The sequence below is a fragment of the Coturnix japonica genome, chromosome 8, assembly GCF_001577835.2.
Source record: "Coturnix japonica isolate 7356 chromosome 8, Coturnix japonica 2.1, whole genome shotgun sequence".
Classification (NCBI taxonomy): domain Eukaryota; kingdom Metazoa; phylum Chordata; class Aves; order Galliformes; family Phasianidae; genus Coturnix; species Coturnix japonica.
Genome location: NC_029523.1, coordinates 1,221,607 through 1,237,567, shown reverse-complemented (window position 1 = coordinate 1,237,567; position 15,961 = coordinate 1,221,607). Strand labels below are relative to the sequence as shown.

General features: G+C 42.3%; 1 protein-coding gene and 1 long non-coding RNA gene across 8 annotated transcripts in view; one reads left to right on the top strand and one right to left on the bottom strand.

Annotated features, from left to right (window-relative positions):
• GPSM2 (G protein signaling modulator 2) overlaps positions 1–15,961 on the bottom strand; it is a 23,678-nt gene extending 7,717 nt beyond the window's left edge. Inside the window, exons 1-7 of one of the 7 annotated variants that reach the window (XM_015869393.1) lie at positions 15,757–15,868; positions 8,851–9,162; positions 3,329–3,550; positions 2,261–2,396; positions 1,685–1,827; positions 1,056–1,179; positions 694–809 (exon numbers count right to left, since the gene is read on the bottom strand). In XM_015869393.1, coding sequence (XP_015724879.1) covers positions 694–809; positions 1,056–1,179; positions 1,685–1,827; positions 2,261–2,396; positions 3,329–3,550; positions 8,851–8,912 — 803 coding nt within the window. In that variant the 5' untranslated portion in view covers positions 8,913–9,162; positions 15,757–15,868. Of the gene's footprint in view, positions 1–693; positions 810–1,055; positions 1,180–1,684; positions 1,828–2,260; positions 2,397–3,328; positions 3,551–8,850; positions 9,163–11,276; positions 15,501–15,716 lie in introns of those variants that run through there. The other 6 variants (XM_015869391.1, XM_015869392.1, XM_015869394.2 and 3 more) reach the window with 6 other exon arrangements.
• Positions 3,550–6,343, top strand: LOC116653748. Its single transcript, XR_004308137.1, has 2 exons — positions 3,550–4,632; positions 5,157–6,343. It is a non-coding gene; the product is annotated as an uncharacterized LOC116653748 (long non-coding RNA).

Sequence of the window (15,961 nt, the reverse complement as noted above, 5' to 3'; positions counted from 1 at the left end):
CATTAGAATAATTACTGTGTGTTTTCCATCAACTTGAGCAAGACAGACCTATAACCACCAAGCCAACCCATCTCTGCTAGTTAAGAATTTAAATAGAATCTCCTCAATATTGAGGTACTATATTTTCCAATTTTCAAGAAGAATGGGCAAGCCCTGAAGTCCAAGGAAGATGCTCACTCCTTTACTGCATCTTTGCAGAGCTTATATTTTCCTGAGTTACAGCAGCAACATGCCTGCATACATGTCTAGAGTTAAAGAAGAAAACTCTTAATTACAAACACAAACTAATATGCAAAACCATGCTGATATGCACTGCCAACTTCTAATGGTGAATAAACGTGAGACAGCTAATAATATCAGGTGTGTTAAAAAGTCACTTTGATCGATCACTCCACAACTCACTAAGACCTAAGACAATAATGCCTGGTTCTAGAATCAAGTGTATAAATGTGCATCAACAGGAAGACATCCACAGTGCTGAGAAATATCTGTTTACAGGTAACAAAAAAGATCAAGATTAACGTTATCCTAGAAAACCTAAGTAGGGAAAAACATCAGATATTTTTTACTAAACAAACGCAGCCATTTTCTAAGTATATTTTGAAGAGATGGCTATTCTACAGCAAGCTCAAGTACCAACACAACTGAAACTGACTCTATGAGAAGAGGTATAAGTGTAAGCAGTCAACTAACTTGTAGTATTCAGAAGCGGTTTCAAATTCACCCAGGAATATGTAGGCATTTCCAAGATTGCTGTAGGCTCTTCTTTCTGCTGATCTATCACCAAATTCTTTTGCAATTAGGAGACGCTTAAAAATGTGAAATAAGCATATTAATCACATTTTGTACTTCGTAACATACATCTGCACATAAAATTGAACGCCCATAGATTTTCCAAAACTATCTGTTCTTTAAGCCAACAGTGCTTGAAAAGAACAGCCAGACTTGACGCTAGGCCTTAAGATCTAAAGCTGGCATTAAAAAGCTCATGAGTATACAACAAAACAAGCGTATATGAGGACTGGAGCAACTGGTGATATTTCACATTGCTGTACCTGTTCATGGGCTAAAACTGCACTCCTGAAGTTGCCCAAAAGGTAGTGTGTGTTCCCCAGATTTCCAAAGGCACGTCCTTGTGCTGCTCTATCACCCAGCTCTGTGACTATTGTCAGGTTTTCCCTGTTTTGAAGAAGTGAGAAAAGAAAGACTAGTGCCTTTGAAGTTATTTTTTCCTCGCAGTCATTTAAACAGATGTACATCCTAATTAGATGAAGGGAAAAGCAGAGTATTCTGCTTTGGCCTACTTTAATGGCCTTTATGCAACCACAGTTCCTCCACAGAGTAGAGAACACTTTACATGAGATACTGAACTGCGTTCTTGTTCATTCTGGCCTGCTCACTTCTAAGAAAAAAGCTATATTATATGCAAGTACACAAAATTCAGTTGTCTCAGTCTTGTTCTAAGAGTAATGCTGAACTCTAATGTAGGGGAAGGACTTACCTGGTAATAAAAGGTACACTGAAAATGAGAGCTAAACAATAAATTGTGTACTCTCCAGTTTAAAAGGAAGAAATTCACAGACCTTAGCTTATGAGCTCATGACTCCACAAATCTCAATGTTTTATTTTAACAAACCAGATGAACGTATCTTCTCAATCACCAATATTTGGAGCTTCTACTTACTCATAGTAATTAGCAGCTTTTTGCAAAGCATTTTTCACATCCTCTGGAAGCTCCCCTGGATCATGTGTCCCAGCAGAAGCCACATTTTTCCCTTTAGAGTGATAAACATTTCCCAGATTATACAGTGCTCTAGCTTCTCCAACCTAAAACAACAGCAAAGCAAAGCATTACAACTTTCTGCTTCCAGCTCCTGCGTCACAACAACCTTTACTGTGGCCCACAGAAAGGAGTTTGTTCACTACTTGCCAATGCAGGCTCTGCCCATTCTGAGTATGCTCTCATTGTCTACCCACATCACACCCACTTGCACTCCTCAGCCAAACTGTATCGCATATTATTTCCTTTTGAGGTATATAGGATATAATTATTGAGGCCAATTATTAAAAGATTTTATTTCCAAAGTCTCCCAGGAGCAAACAGCCATCTTAAAACTGACAGATTCTTATCAGCTATAAGAAATAATGGACTATTCAGTATTTAATTTCCTCTGAAAGATGGCACACTCATCACCGAACAACAGGGTTCACTAATAAGTATTCTTAGGAGTTTATTTCCGGATTCCTAAGCATCACTCACCTTATCATTAAGCTCTCTGGAAATATCCAGATGTCTTTGACAACAAACAATTGCTTCTTCAAAGTTTCCAAGTACCTTCAAGGTGTTGCCCAGATTTCCACTAGCTTTAGCTTCTCCCACCAGATCTCCAATTGTCCTAAAAGTGCAGAAGTGAAGTCATTCAAAACCAAGCCAACAATCAGCATGTGGTAGACGTTAGAATTTATGAAAAGAAAATGGAAGCATATGTGTATATTCCATTCATTTATATCTAAGAGGCAATCACATAAATATGGTTCAATCTATCGTTAGGGAAACATTTGATTCTTAATAATTATACAAAAAGGCAGTCCCAGGATGGCAGAAGGTTTTAACTATTTCTTAGTTGTCTTTGACTTTTATTACACAGTAAACCTACTGGTCTCCCAAAAAGCTCAGAAGAAATCCTACACTTCTGGGCTCTGAATGAGATCAAGGCAAAAGGTCACCACTGAGCCACTGTACCTCTGATACCAAAACAGCAGGTTTCCACGAGGATGCTTATTGAATGTGGGCACTTCTGTGGTTACCACATTTAAGCAAGTAAAAGAGGCGGGAAAAATAGTTTTTTGCTTATAGTGTGGTTAAGTCCTACATTAGAGTGTGCGTCTTTTATTGGATCTATAATAAATAATCTAAAATGAGATAATAAATAGTGTATGAAATACACAGCTCTAGATTTTGGTGTAATGTATTGTGAGTTTTACACAACAGAAACATGATACATTATACTTTAAACAAGAGAGCCAGGACGATTTGAGTTATAGGAACATAGAAGGGTAAAGAAAGGTTGGATTTAAAGAAGCTTCTTAATTATCCACAAACCTGGTAAGGCCTCAGTCAGTACTAGGATTACGGTGCTAGGCTGAGAATTAGCTCCCAGGTTAAAGGGCAATCAAGTTACCTACCAGGCCCCCAGCCCTCTCCTGTCACCACATCCATGCATTATCTAGTATTAGCAGCATGTTTTGGTAGGCAGACCAACAGCCAGCTGCTCACCTCTACAAGAACAGGATGAAATGAAGAACAGGGTTAAAGACACAAGATTACCTTGCAAGAGTTAAATCATGGTGATGGTATTCCAAGGCCTTTGCATATTCATGCAAGTAGAAATAGGCATTGCCAAGCTGGCTGTAAATAGCACTGAGTGTTTTTAAGTCTTCAGTTCCAACCTGAACAGCTGCTTCGAAGAAAGACACACCAGCTCGGCAATCTCCTGCTTTACACAGGCGCTCACCCTCCAAAGCCAGCTCCAGGCAAGAAGCCTCCATCCTGCACAGGTTAAGTCAGAAGAGATACCTGTCACTCTGCGTGCAGTATTTTGTCCAATAATCCTGAGTTCTGAAAAGGTGCATTTTACTCAGAGGGTAATCTCCATTTGTTTAGGACATGAAGTCAGCACAGTACAAACAACAACCATAATACACTAACATAACACAAGCTAAGCCTGAAACACAACTTGGCACTTGAGTAGTGATATGCAAACATAGTGATGGAACAAAAAGCTTCAACTGTTTTTATTCTTATGTCTTGAGGAAGAAATCCAAATACTGCTTTGTTCATATACAGAATCTGTGGGATCCTAAAATGCCGAGTATTCACCATCTAGATAACTTCAGAACAATGAACTAAAACACAAGTGACTACTACCAAATACTGATTTTGACAAATGTAATAATATAGTCCTAGCTTTTTACTAATAGGCTTACAAGTGCAGAATAATCAAAGACTTGAACACTGTAATGGTGAGACATAGGTACAAATGGATGTGGCAGTATTTATAGCAGGCTAACAGCAACTGTTTTCTCCCTTCCAACTCTGTGTCCCCCAAAAAGTCAATTTTGCTGGTAGGAAGCTAATGTAGTTACCTACAAAATGCATTATTAAAAACAAACATCTTCAAAGTCCACATGCTCTCGTGCGTCAAAGGCCATCACAGAATCACAGAATGACCTGGGTTGGAAGGAACCTCAAGGATCATGTAGTTCCAACTACTTCTAAAGGTCTTTCTTATGTAATTCACTGCTACTTTGTACTTTATTTCCTATAGCGCCACTAGAGGAGAATTCTCAGTGTAGGGGAAAAAAAATAGACTTAATTAACAAAATGTCTGTCTATTCCTGTTACTTTAATGAAAAGCTGTTAAGTCCAGAAGGCACTGGAATATGTTGGATTATTAGTAGTAAATAACTATGTAATTATGCAGGTATAAAATACTGCGAGCAGTAATGAAGATATCGGTGAATCTGTGGATTACATTTTGAACCAAGAATAAAGGAGCTCTGAGAGAGAACAGTGGCTGCCAAAAACTATTCATATGCGCTTCCACTATTGCAAATTTAGGCATACAACAGGTAAAAAGCTAAAATTTCATGAAGCGTTAACAACCATACAGTAAAATTTCCTACTTTGCAATTCTGAGATAAGAGGGAGGCAGGGAGGCAGAGGTAAGGAGGAAGGCGGCTTTAGGATCATAGTCCTGAAGTACTCTCCAGCTTTTTCAGAACATCCACATTTTAACAAAGCTTACAAAAATGCCACCATTCTACTTTTAGATTTTTTTGAGAAGAAATGTAGTAAGAGACATTCTCTAATAGTTCAAAAAGTGTTTGCTAATACTGCCAAAAAATGGTGGCCTTGTCAATTTGTGCAGTTTTAAGCTTTTCTTCTAGAGGGACCATGTGTCAGCTGTTCGGCACTGCAGTCCAAAACAGAACGTTCTGCATAATTTAATGTATCTTTGTTATAAAATAATATCAAATAAAAATATCTACCTGGTTGTAAGAATTAATATTCTAGAAATCTAGTTCAAAACATACGCCTACTTTCCTTCATAAGCAAGATCAGTAACAATTCCAAATGTTTGCTTTTCCAACAGCTGTATTAGCAGCAGCGCTACAAGACAGCTGTTTCTACAAGACACAGCAACAGAATATTTAGTTTACCTGCAGTTTTTACGGTTACTTTTCTAAATCAGAAAGGAAATAGTTTATACAACACTCTACAGAAACCTGAGTAAGAAGAAAGCATTTGTGATAAACCTACTGACTTTCCAAGAGAACCAGAAGAATCTGGATCGTAAGTAAAATAAGCTACTAGCACAAAATAGTACCATACCTGCTGGTCTTTGACATTCCACAACTTAAGCACAGTGAGATGACAGACATGTTTAACTTTTGCAATTGAAAATACTGTCTGCTCGGTAGTCAGTAATGATGCAAATAGCAAATGGTAACTGAAGCATGAAGTTCTTCCCAGGTACGACTTCTCAGGTTGGATATCCATAACACATGTGATGATGTTAAGTTTGGAAGCTTCTCAGAGAAGCTAAAGCACTCCTATTGCTAGAGCACACAGCTTGCTTTTTATTACATTGTGCAGGTGTTGAATGTAAGACAGAAAAAGGCAGAAATGATTAAGCACAGCATGTTACACCATCAGCAACTGAAGGTTTAAGATTTAAAACACATCATTGGGTAATCTTAATCCTATCCAAAGAGGTTCTCTCCGGGCACCTCATGTTAACTGACATGCCTAATTAAAATGATGGCTAGAAAATATGGTGCTCCCCAGTGCAAAACGTTAGAACATTATACAACCGTGTTCATTTCCTCTCATTTTTAGCTTGAAAGGATTGCAGTGGAACTTTCATTAAAATGCCTATATGGCAAGAAAAAAAAAGAGTCAACATGCTGCACCAGACTCCAGATGTAAAAATTGACTTAGCCCATAAAAAATCATGGGTTTATTTGCAATTTGAGAATGCTGTGGACCAGGGATTTTTCTGGTATTCTCTGCATTCAAGAAATTTCACATCATTCCAGAGACTGCCAGATGGCAAGGCAGCGTTACCGTTTTGTCAAGGAATGTGAAACAATCTTATGACTCTGCAATCCTGATTTAGTAACACTTACGCATATGAAAGACATGGTTTGTTTTCGGTTTCGGTGTTGTGTTTTCTTCCCCATACAGAAAAGATAAGCTGATGAGTATCAGCTGTTTCAATTCAACCAGAATTATAGGAAGTAAATGAGAACAAGAATTAAAAACTGTTTGGGTAAAAAAGAAGTCAGCAATTAATACTATATGAGCACACCTCCATGAAGGTTGCTTCAAAGCTAGTTGGAATCTGTACAACAAATTGAAGCTATATGGATCCATTCCTACTGGCCTTCCACATTTTCAAAGTCTAAATACACTATAAAAAGATAAGAACAGATAAAACAAAATATTTTCATTTAATACAGTCGCTTCTACTCAATATTTTATTCACACTTCAGAAAAGCGATGGAATTATTAAGTTATTCTACCACTTTGGAGCAAAAGGGTTTCTAAGTTTATCCATAGAGTACAAAAATGGACCCAGAAAATGTGCATGTATGAATATATATATTTTTTTACAGACTTTGGAAGACTGCTCTGAAAAATCATACATGTTTAGATGCACGTAACTGTTCTACAGTCAGAAACCCATCAGAGACTGTTCTAACTGCTAATGGTTACACAGCATGCCAGCAGTCCAGACAGAGCCAGGTTATCAATGTTTTAGGAAGTCATTAAATAGTTAGAAGCGGAATATGAAATTACTTTCCCTGTTCCAAGGGCTGAATCAAATTACTTATTCAACACAGAATGGCTAAACAAAAGATGCAGTGAATTCACAGAGACGAGAAAACAAGGCCCATTCATCTGGGTACTCGTAATGAAACTGTTCCTGCTGAACAGGATAGCTTTCTTCCAGACATGGCTGTGGAAATACTCCATTATTCTGCTTACAGCTGCCTCCACCTGCTCCCTGAAAGGCTGGCATCTCCTGAATAATTTCTCATTTGTAAAACTACCTCATCCTTATCTCTGCCTCCAAGCTCTTCATCTTCCTGGCTCCCTTATGCTTTGGTTTGGTTTTTGGTCTTCTCTGACCTTAATGTTCTCTTTTGAAACCGGACCCTTCTACAAATACAACCACTGAGCATATGCCTCCATCCAGGCCTCCCCATTTTATTCCCCTTTGGACTCTTCCATCCTTTATCTGTTGGCATCTTAAAATAAAGAATGGAAAACTGGTAAGAAATCAAGCAAGAAGAAGAAAACAAGATTACACTGATTATATTAGAGTCTTTTAACACTGCTAATTTAGTTTTACTCCATTCAATTCCTACTTAAAGGATTTCTGAAAACTTTTGCTGTTTGGTGGAGTGTTACCTTGTAACTACGCTGTAAAACTCAAGGATCCATGCAGGGACACAAAACCAAAAACACCTGTTGCCTCTCTTAATTTCAGAGAGAAAAGAATCATTAATGCCACAGTCCTACACTACAGATGGCAGGATGCTCCTCATCCCTATCCTATTCCTATTACTATTCCTGAACAGCCCCAGCTTTTGTTAGAGAGCAAGGATCTGCTGCAGTTGTCTGGGAACGACCTGGGGCATCAGCTGGATGCATCCAAACAACCACAAACACAGCAGAAATACCAAGCTCAATCATTACTGATTTCCACTATCAAAGCCAATATATACAGATCTTAGCAAGGAAAGACAGAAGAGTTGAAAATAAATTTTATTTACCATTTTTTTCCATATTGACCACAAGTAAGTTCCTCCCGCTGAGTGCACTGCGAACCAGAACTAATACTGTACTTCTATGAAAGACAACCAACCTAACACTGACAGAAAGCAGTTACAAGTGGATACTACAAGTACCTTCACGTTCATGTGAATTAATCTTAAGCCACAGCATGTGCTATCTCACAAATAAGGGTGGTGCTGTGTTTCTGTTAGTGAGGAAAATGCCTCCAAAGGCTGACTGGGGGAGAGGGCAGGGGAACGCACAAGAACCACGCTTTGCATTTCTTTCTCAAACAATCATTCCACTGTTCCAGCGTCCCATCCTGTTGAATGAGCTGCAAGATTTACCCTTCCCAGCAGCAGCCACTCAATTACAGTGCACTGCACAATGTTTCTGTTGTTCAAATTCATTAGGAGGAGTGTGGAACGCTAACATTTCATCTCACATTGATAAAGTGGATTCCAAAAGAAAAAGGATAAAAGCATTCAGAAGTGAATGGCATATCCTCTTGACTTGCAGTTATACGACTGTTTAGTTCAAAGTATCAAAGCAGTTTTTAATCACTCAATCAAATCTATTATAGGTAAGGAAAACAGTGTTCTAGATGACAGTGCCCATCACAGCAGCAATAATGGGACAAGTACAGAAAATGTTAGCAGACAAAGCTTGCAGAAGCAACCCAAGAACTAAACGAAGAGACAGCAGGTATTACCACACAGGGATCATACGCTGCATCATTTTCTCACAGTCCAAGCAGAAAGACAACAGAAGTACAAACACTTGTACGCTGTTCTGCAGCCACACAGAGTTCTAGAATCATCCAATCTAACCTACTATATAGCGGAAGTGAATTTTCAAACTTCAGAAATGAAGGAAAGCAAGGAAGCAGCGATTCAGCTTTGTTTCAGTCTCAGTAGTAACAGAGACACCAAACTACTGCAAACATGGTTAGTTTTCTAACATTAACAGTGCTTATTCATCCGAACTAAAATTCATCATCTTACCTGTATCGCACATGAAAAGACTGGTCTTCTCGCATGCTTATCAAAACATTATTTTCCTCCATTGAGCTGCATTATCAGTAGAGAAAACACTACTGTTGTAGCAAGGCGAGCAGTTTGCTACGGAGAACTGTTGTCAGAACACCATTCCAGTTAGTAGGTTAATAAGTTGGCATACAGGTATCCTAAGCTGTTGTTGAAATACTCTTCTTTGTTACTAAGGTAAGCAAGTCACTGTCAGACACATCTTAAACTTTCAGAAACGCGTTCAAGTTCTTTCGTCTGTGGCCCTTTCAGCTCCATTCAGCTGCGTTCCTGCAAAGGGAACACAAGACGCTTTGCTTGAAGTCTCATAACATCCCGTTAATAGCTCACAACCATTTGTAGCTGATGTAAAAGCATAACACTGCCCCGACCAAGCAGGAAATGTCAATCAAGAATGTAAAGCCAGAGCCAAAACATTCATATATACACAGCAATTCCCGTAAGCAAGCAAGAAAGCTTAACAAAAAACAACGCTCTGCTCTGTTGGAAAATTCAAGTCATTTATCCCTGTTAGTATTTTTTGGCCTCATAAAGTTCCATGCAAAAAGCATAAAGGATGAAAGGTACAAAATAAAAGGTGTAACCTAAAACCAATTCCAAACTGCTTTACATGTGAACAGCTGCCAGAACTGGCTGACACCATCCCACTTGCAAAGGCCCATTCTGGAAACCACCCTTCTGAACAGCAGGAGCACAGAAGCCAGCAGAGGTTTAAGCTCTACTCCCTTTCCCTTCCTCTCCCCAAAAGAAAGGGATATTTTTGTTTTGCCTTTTTATTTTTTTACATGGTTACACATTCCAAAGTGCCGCAGTGCTGCCGTATGAGCTCCACTTCAAAGGCACTGCAGCAGCCAGTGCTCACAAGTTAGACTTGTTTAGGCTGGCAGGGAAAACAATTTGCCAAAAAGAAACTATTCAGAAGCTTACCCACTTTTAAATATATTTTTAGTAGAGGAGTTGACGTATTTATTGCTTAGCACTAATATTACCTTCCTTTGCAAGTAAACATACACTTGTGTAATTCACAAATGCATATTTCATCAAGAGCTTGCAGAGATGTCACAAAACAAGAACAGAACTCAGACTTAAAGTTGTCACCAGAACTCACCCATCTCTATATTGTTAATTGTCAAGGAAGGCAATGTCTCCTCATCTGTTTCATCAGTCACCAGTACAAATATTCATGCTTCTCACCACCCTCCTCTCTGACAGCGTCTTTCAAACAGACCATTCACAGTGTTCTTCCAGTCAAACAACTACTTTGCCCTTCCATGCTCAGCACCGGAGTTACTTGGCATCAACAAGTGGGTGTGGGTATACTTTAGCAATTACAAAGCATGATACATACATTTTTAAATACCACTGTAACCCACACACTGGGAAGATGACGTGACAGGTCTTTGCTCTGCACAGGTTTGCACAAACTCAAGTCAGGCAACTCCCGCAAGCAGCCAGCTGCAAGTTGCCCTGCCTGCACTCATCGCCTCAGAGCAGTCCTGGTGCTCAGCACTACAAGGGAACCAGAAGTTACTAATATGCTTTGCATCACATTTCAACTATTTCATTTAACTGGGCTCCATGTCCATCCTCTATGCCATCTCCAGTGGGTGCCACCTCCCTGCTGCTGGAAGCCCTGTGCCTCCCTCCTGCCGACTGCATGGCACATGGCTGCCTTAGGTGGCTGACGTGGACACATCGAGCTGGCCCACATCCAACTAGAGGCACATTAATCAGTGATTAATTACAAATTAAGGAGGTAGACAACCATGAACACTCTTGCAGACACTACCTCCTTAAATCAGAAGATCCCAGCAGCATCTTTGGCTCCTTCCCTCCTCTCATCATCTCCCATGACCATATTTCCTTTTTTGCTGTCCGATGACTGATGATCTACACTCATTACTGTGCTCATCAGCAGCCACAGGGCTGCCTGGCAGCCACATTCCGACCAGTCACTGTGGGCTGGCTACCGGAACGCACCCAGCCCAGCTTGTCCTGCCTTGCCTAAAGGAGGCAACAAACCAAGGCCTCCTCTGCCCATCTGTTATTTTTCACAGAGCTACAGAAGCATCTGCCAAATGATGTCATCAAAGGCTGGGAGATTCAGAATTGACATGGTGAAAGTACAAATCGAGGCAGACCAACCACATGCATTCTATTTCCTCACAAAAATCAGCTATAGAGAGTGGCTGTTTCAAGATCACGGAGAATTTTCCAATGCTGAACTAAGTCTGAATTTCCTTTCAGGGAGCAGCTACAGCGTAAGTGAAAGAACAGGAAAAGAATCTTGCAGTGGATAACCTGAAAACAAAGCAGAGCTTTGTGTACCATGTGAAGACAAAGACAGAGCAAGGAACAAAAAAATACAGCAATGTTTCTCTTACTGAAATACAGAGGTTAGTTTGACTCCAGACCTCGAAAGTGTAAATCCAAATATAAATGCCAGCAGTGAGTCCAGAGGTACTGAACCACAACTGGAACCAGACAAACCACAATTTTAGTCTTTAATGGTGTCCAGGGATATTTCTTAAATTCACCTATTAACGAGGAAGCACAGCCAATAGCATTTGTGTAGTAATAACCATTCCCCTCTGAACAGTCCTTAACACAGCAGTGTGACATGCTGGGAAGCAGCTGTTTTCTCCAGACTTTGGCACAACACAAGTTCAACAGCTGATCAGCTGGCACCACACAGAACCCCCCGTACTGACAAAGTGACTCTGAGGTTTTATTCACGGTCAACAGCAAATATGGAGCAATTCCAGCTCTGAGATATCACCTTTCCTCCAGATGGCTTTACACACAGAGCAGATACCCTCGGAATGAACCACAAGGCTCCAGATGAAGGACCAAGGACCCGACACAAGCAGCGTTCCAGTGTATCACTGAGCACAGCCCGTCAGACACAGGTGGGCTGCACCCAGAGGGCAGAGCGGGACCATGGGGCTTTGTAACTAGGAGCATGCCTGGTAGAGCAGACTCTGCACAGCTTGTCATTACATAGTGCATGGGGAAGACCCAGCCTATGCTATCAGACTACCAGACAAGCAGTAAGTAAATACATTAATACCAGCATCTAATGTGCTTGATCAAGATGCTTCCTCCTCCACCCCAGATCTATCTGCCATGTTGACTGACAAATATCAGACCACATGAAACTAAGCCACATCACTGATTACTGCAGAAAGTCCCAAAGCAGGTGGAAACGGGGCACTATATCAGCTTTGGGCCACACGTGACACCCATTCAACAAAACAGGAACCCTACCAACGCACTCTGCACAACACCAGGATCTCACTTACAGCATGCCAACAGAAAGCAGCACACAAAGCTTCCTCTCCTGTTCCCAAAGCTATTTTTTGCATAGGAAATCATCTGCTCCTCGTCAGAAGAATCAAAAGAATGCTAGCGAAGTGTTTCATTGCTAGAACTGACTGACCCACGGGTAACCACCTTGTATGAGCCAAAAGAACAGGATTACAACAGGGAAACTTGGAACCTTGACTCCTCGATCTATAAAATTATTTCATCTCTCTCGTTAGCCAATTAATGCCCAAGACTTAATTGCTTCAGCATCACCAGCAGTACTTCCACACAGGTAACAAAAGCAGTTTGTCAAACAGTAAACAAAAAACAGCAGGAGCTGTGACACTCACAAGTACCTTCGTGTTGAATGATCCAACTGACCCAACTCTTCACTCCTGCCCCCAGCCTGTTCCTAGTGCTACATTTACTGAAAAGGATAAAAAGGGTTTTTGTGCACGTCCTTAACTCAGCATGGCTGAGGGAGGAAGCCCCAGAGATAACTGAGAGGCAGGACGCCCAGGACAGCCTGAATCAGGACTGGAAATCTGCTTTACTGAAAACATTAAATAACAGAAGGAAAAATTAATAACAAATTCTGCATAAAAATCTACAATTGCTTTACGAGACTAAAGAATAATTAATTATACTAGTGCACAATTTTATTTTTTAATAAGCTTAAAAAAGATCCTAGCAAGAAGGTCCTCCTAACTCTCAAGACACTAAAAACCAACCAAAAACCAAGAGGCATCAAGCACGTCTGAGACAAAGCTTGTTCACAGCAAAGCGAGGATCACACTGCGACCCCAGCTGAAAATGAAAGCATGGACACAGCTCCAGAGCAGAGTCCAACGTGGATTATCTAACTGCCAGCACACTGCTGCATTATGACAAACATGGTCACAGTGGAGACGCTTAATTTACTGCCCTATTTCTAAACAGGCTTGATCTCATTTTTACACATTCTTTGGTTACCTAAACACAACTGACCTCGCCACATGGTGCGTTCCAAGCCAAGGTAGAGGAAGATTAGCTCTTCCAGGCCCTCTCATGTACGACAAACCCTCTTTACTCTCCCTACACTTACAGCCCTTTTTGGCCTAACACAACAATCAGACTGAAATACATATGCATTCCTTTTAACAGGTCACTCATTAAGAGCAGAAAGAAATGCCAGGCACTTTGAACAACAATGCAATACATGAGGGAGAGAAACCACCATCTAGTCATTGCTGGTGTGTTGGTCAGAGTACCATCATGGTTCCACACCAACTATTAACCACAGTAAGTAAGGAAGTGCCCTATTAGGCACTGCAGTAATACAGGTTTGTAAAGCGAAATGGTTCAGGCATCTTGTAATGATGCAGGCTGGACAGTAACTTACAGGCTGAGAACACGCTGCTGGCAAAAACAAACAGAACCATCAGCACATGTAGCACATATAGCACATATAACAGCAGATATGGGAACACAGAGCAGCAGCCAATGCATGTGTACTGCACATACTGCACTGATACCTTGGCATAAGAAACAGCAAAGCCCAGCAATGCAGAGGTGGCACTGCTCTCAGCACCTCTCACAGAACATCTCTCAGAACAGAATATCCCATCATGAAAGAATATTTCTCTGGAAACACCTAAATACCTGACCAGCGTGCAAGGAGCCAACACAAGGACATACAAGGACATACAAGGACACTGTAACTCTAAGGACACCACAAGTAGGTCATGTACAGCAGCCATCTAAACCCTGCAGTAAGGCAAGCCCCCACCATGGCAACATGCGAAAGGAAGACAAAGTGCCAGCAGTATAACGTAACTAATATCCTTATAATAAAACTAGTCAGGCAACAAGGAACTAATTCTACATGCAATGAGATTTTTGATGCAAAATGCTGGAGTAGCATCTTCTCTGCGCCTTGAAGAACAGCAAAACCTGAGATGTGTTACTAAGACCTGACTCTTCTGCCACAGCTGTACCCAACCACTGTAACACATCAATGCATCAATCCTGCACACTGCCCAGCCACAGCCAGGCTGGAACAGAATTGTGAGCAGCGTAACAGCAGGACAATGGTAGAAAATGAGCTAAGAAATTAAAAGATTTGGAGAGGCCCCGTTGTACATCACATCATGTTTTTCCTCCATAACTCAGCGGCACAAAAGCTTCCCCTTCTTATTAATAAGGGTTTACACAAGTTCCCTTATCTGAACAGGAACACTTGTGAAGCACTAAGAGGCAACTTGCCATTAACCATCTGCTCAACGTCACACCATCTCAGACCAGCTCTCACCAGGTTTCCTACTTCTGCTCTTCCGACACTTCACACTCCTGACGCTGTGATCTCTAACAACACAGCCTTCTATTTTTGATGCAATCATTTGCATGGCTGACTTCCCACTGAGTGCCTACATGAAAGCAAACAGTTCCTTCCTTCATCTGATGCCTTTCTGCTCTCTCCTTCCATGGACTGGTAACAGCCGTACCAGGTTCATCTCTGACCAGGCTCTAAGATCAGTTCTGCTGCCATTTGGTGGCAAGAAGTGAGGAAAACAGACAGCAAAACTAGCCCTAGCAAACTAGGGAGAGATTTCCACCCTGACAAAGAGACAGAGCTCAGTTTCAAATCGCATTGATCTCCTTTACAATGCCCCAGAAGAAACACCTGCTGTGTTAGTGCAGTGCTGCTGTTGTGCACGATCCGATGTGCCACGGCCTTTAAATAATTCAGAAAGCGAAAGAAAGAAAGAAAGAAAAGGACAGAAGGAAACAGCAGTGTAAGCCAAGTGACAGAGACGGGATGTAAAGAAAGTGCTGAGATCTCCATCAGCATCTGTAAAACAATACTTTGACCTTCCAAGCATGAAGTTGTGCTGTATTTCTCCAGCAAGAGAAAACAGGACAATAGCAACAGCCAACAGCAAGCAGCTCTCAAACAAGAGCATTACGGCAAGGCCGGCACAAGCGTCTTCTGGCCCAATGGTGATGGCTCAAGTTTCAGACAGGTTTCGTGTAAGCTTTGCAGGGAAGTAACTGAAGGCATAAAGTCCATTTGTCCTGAGGGCTGTAGAACCGCCTGTGTCTATGGAACCACGGATGGAAGCAGCGCAGCAGAACGCTGCCACGAGCCAACAGAGCGCTTCGAAATCACGGCAACGTATGTACAAAGGCTTCACAAAGACCGCGTTACAAGGATGACAACTCTGCTCGTGTTTCCAGCTCCAACAAAGCCGGCATTTACACGGGAGGCGCAGCCCGGCCCTGCCCGGCCCGTCAGCCCCGCGCCAAGCCGGCAGGAACCGCAGCGCCCGGCCGGCAGGGAGCAGCATCGCGGCACCGGGACTGCGGCACACCGCGACCTGCAGCCCAGATCCGGAGCAGCGCAGCGCACACCGGCTGCACGCCGCGCTCCGCATCTCAGCGTGCTCAGCGCAGACACCTGCAAGCGCGGCGTGACGGAGACCGCGCCGTTTGTGCTCCGGGACGCGGCTCCCAGCTCCGCCGGCTGTTGGGCACCTCACCTGGTCCCGGAGCTCCTCACCTGGTCCCGGAGCTCCTCACCTGGTGCCGCCGTTCCGGGCCCGGTGCCGCCGGCAGTTTCCAGAGCGACCGCCGAGCAGTTCCTGGCGGTGCCGCCCAGGCGCAGCCGCGCTTCGAACCCGCCAATCCCCGCGCGGCCCCGAGGCGGGGCGGACAACGGCTCCGGGCCTTGCACGCAGGCGCTGCGGCCGGCGGCGGCGGAAGGCGGCATCATTCACAGCGGCCA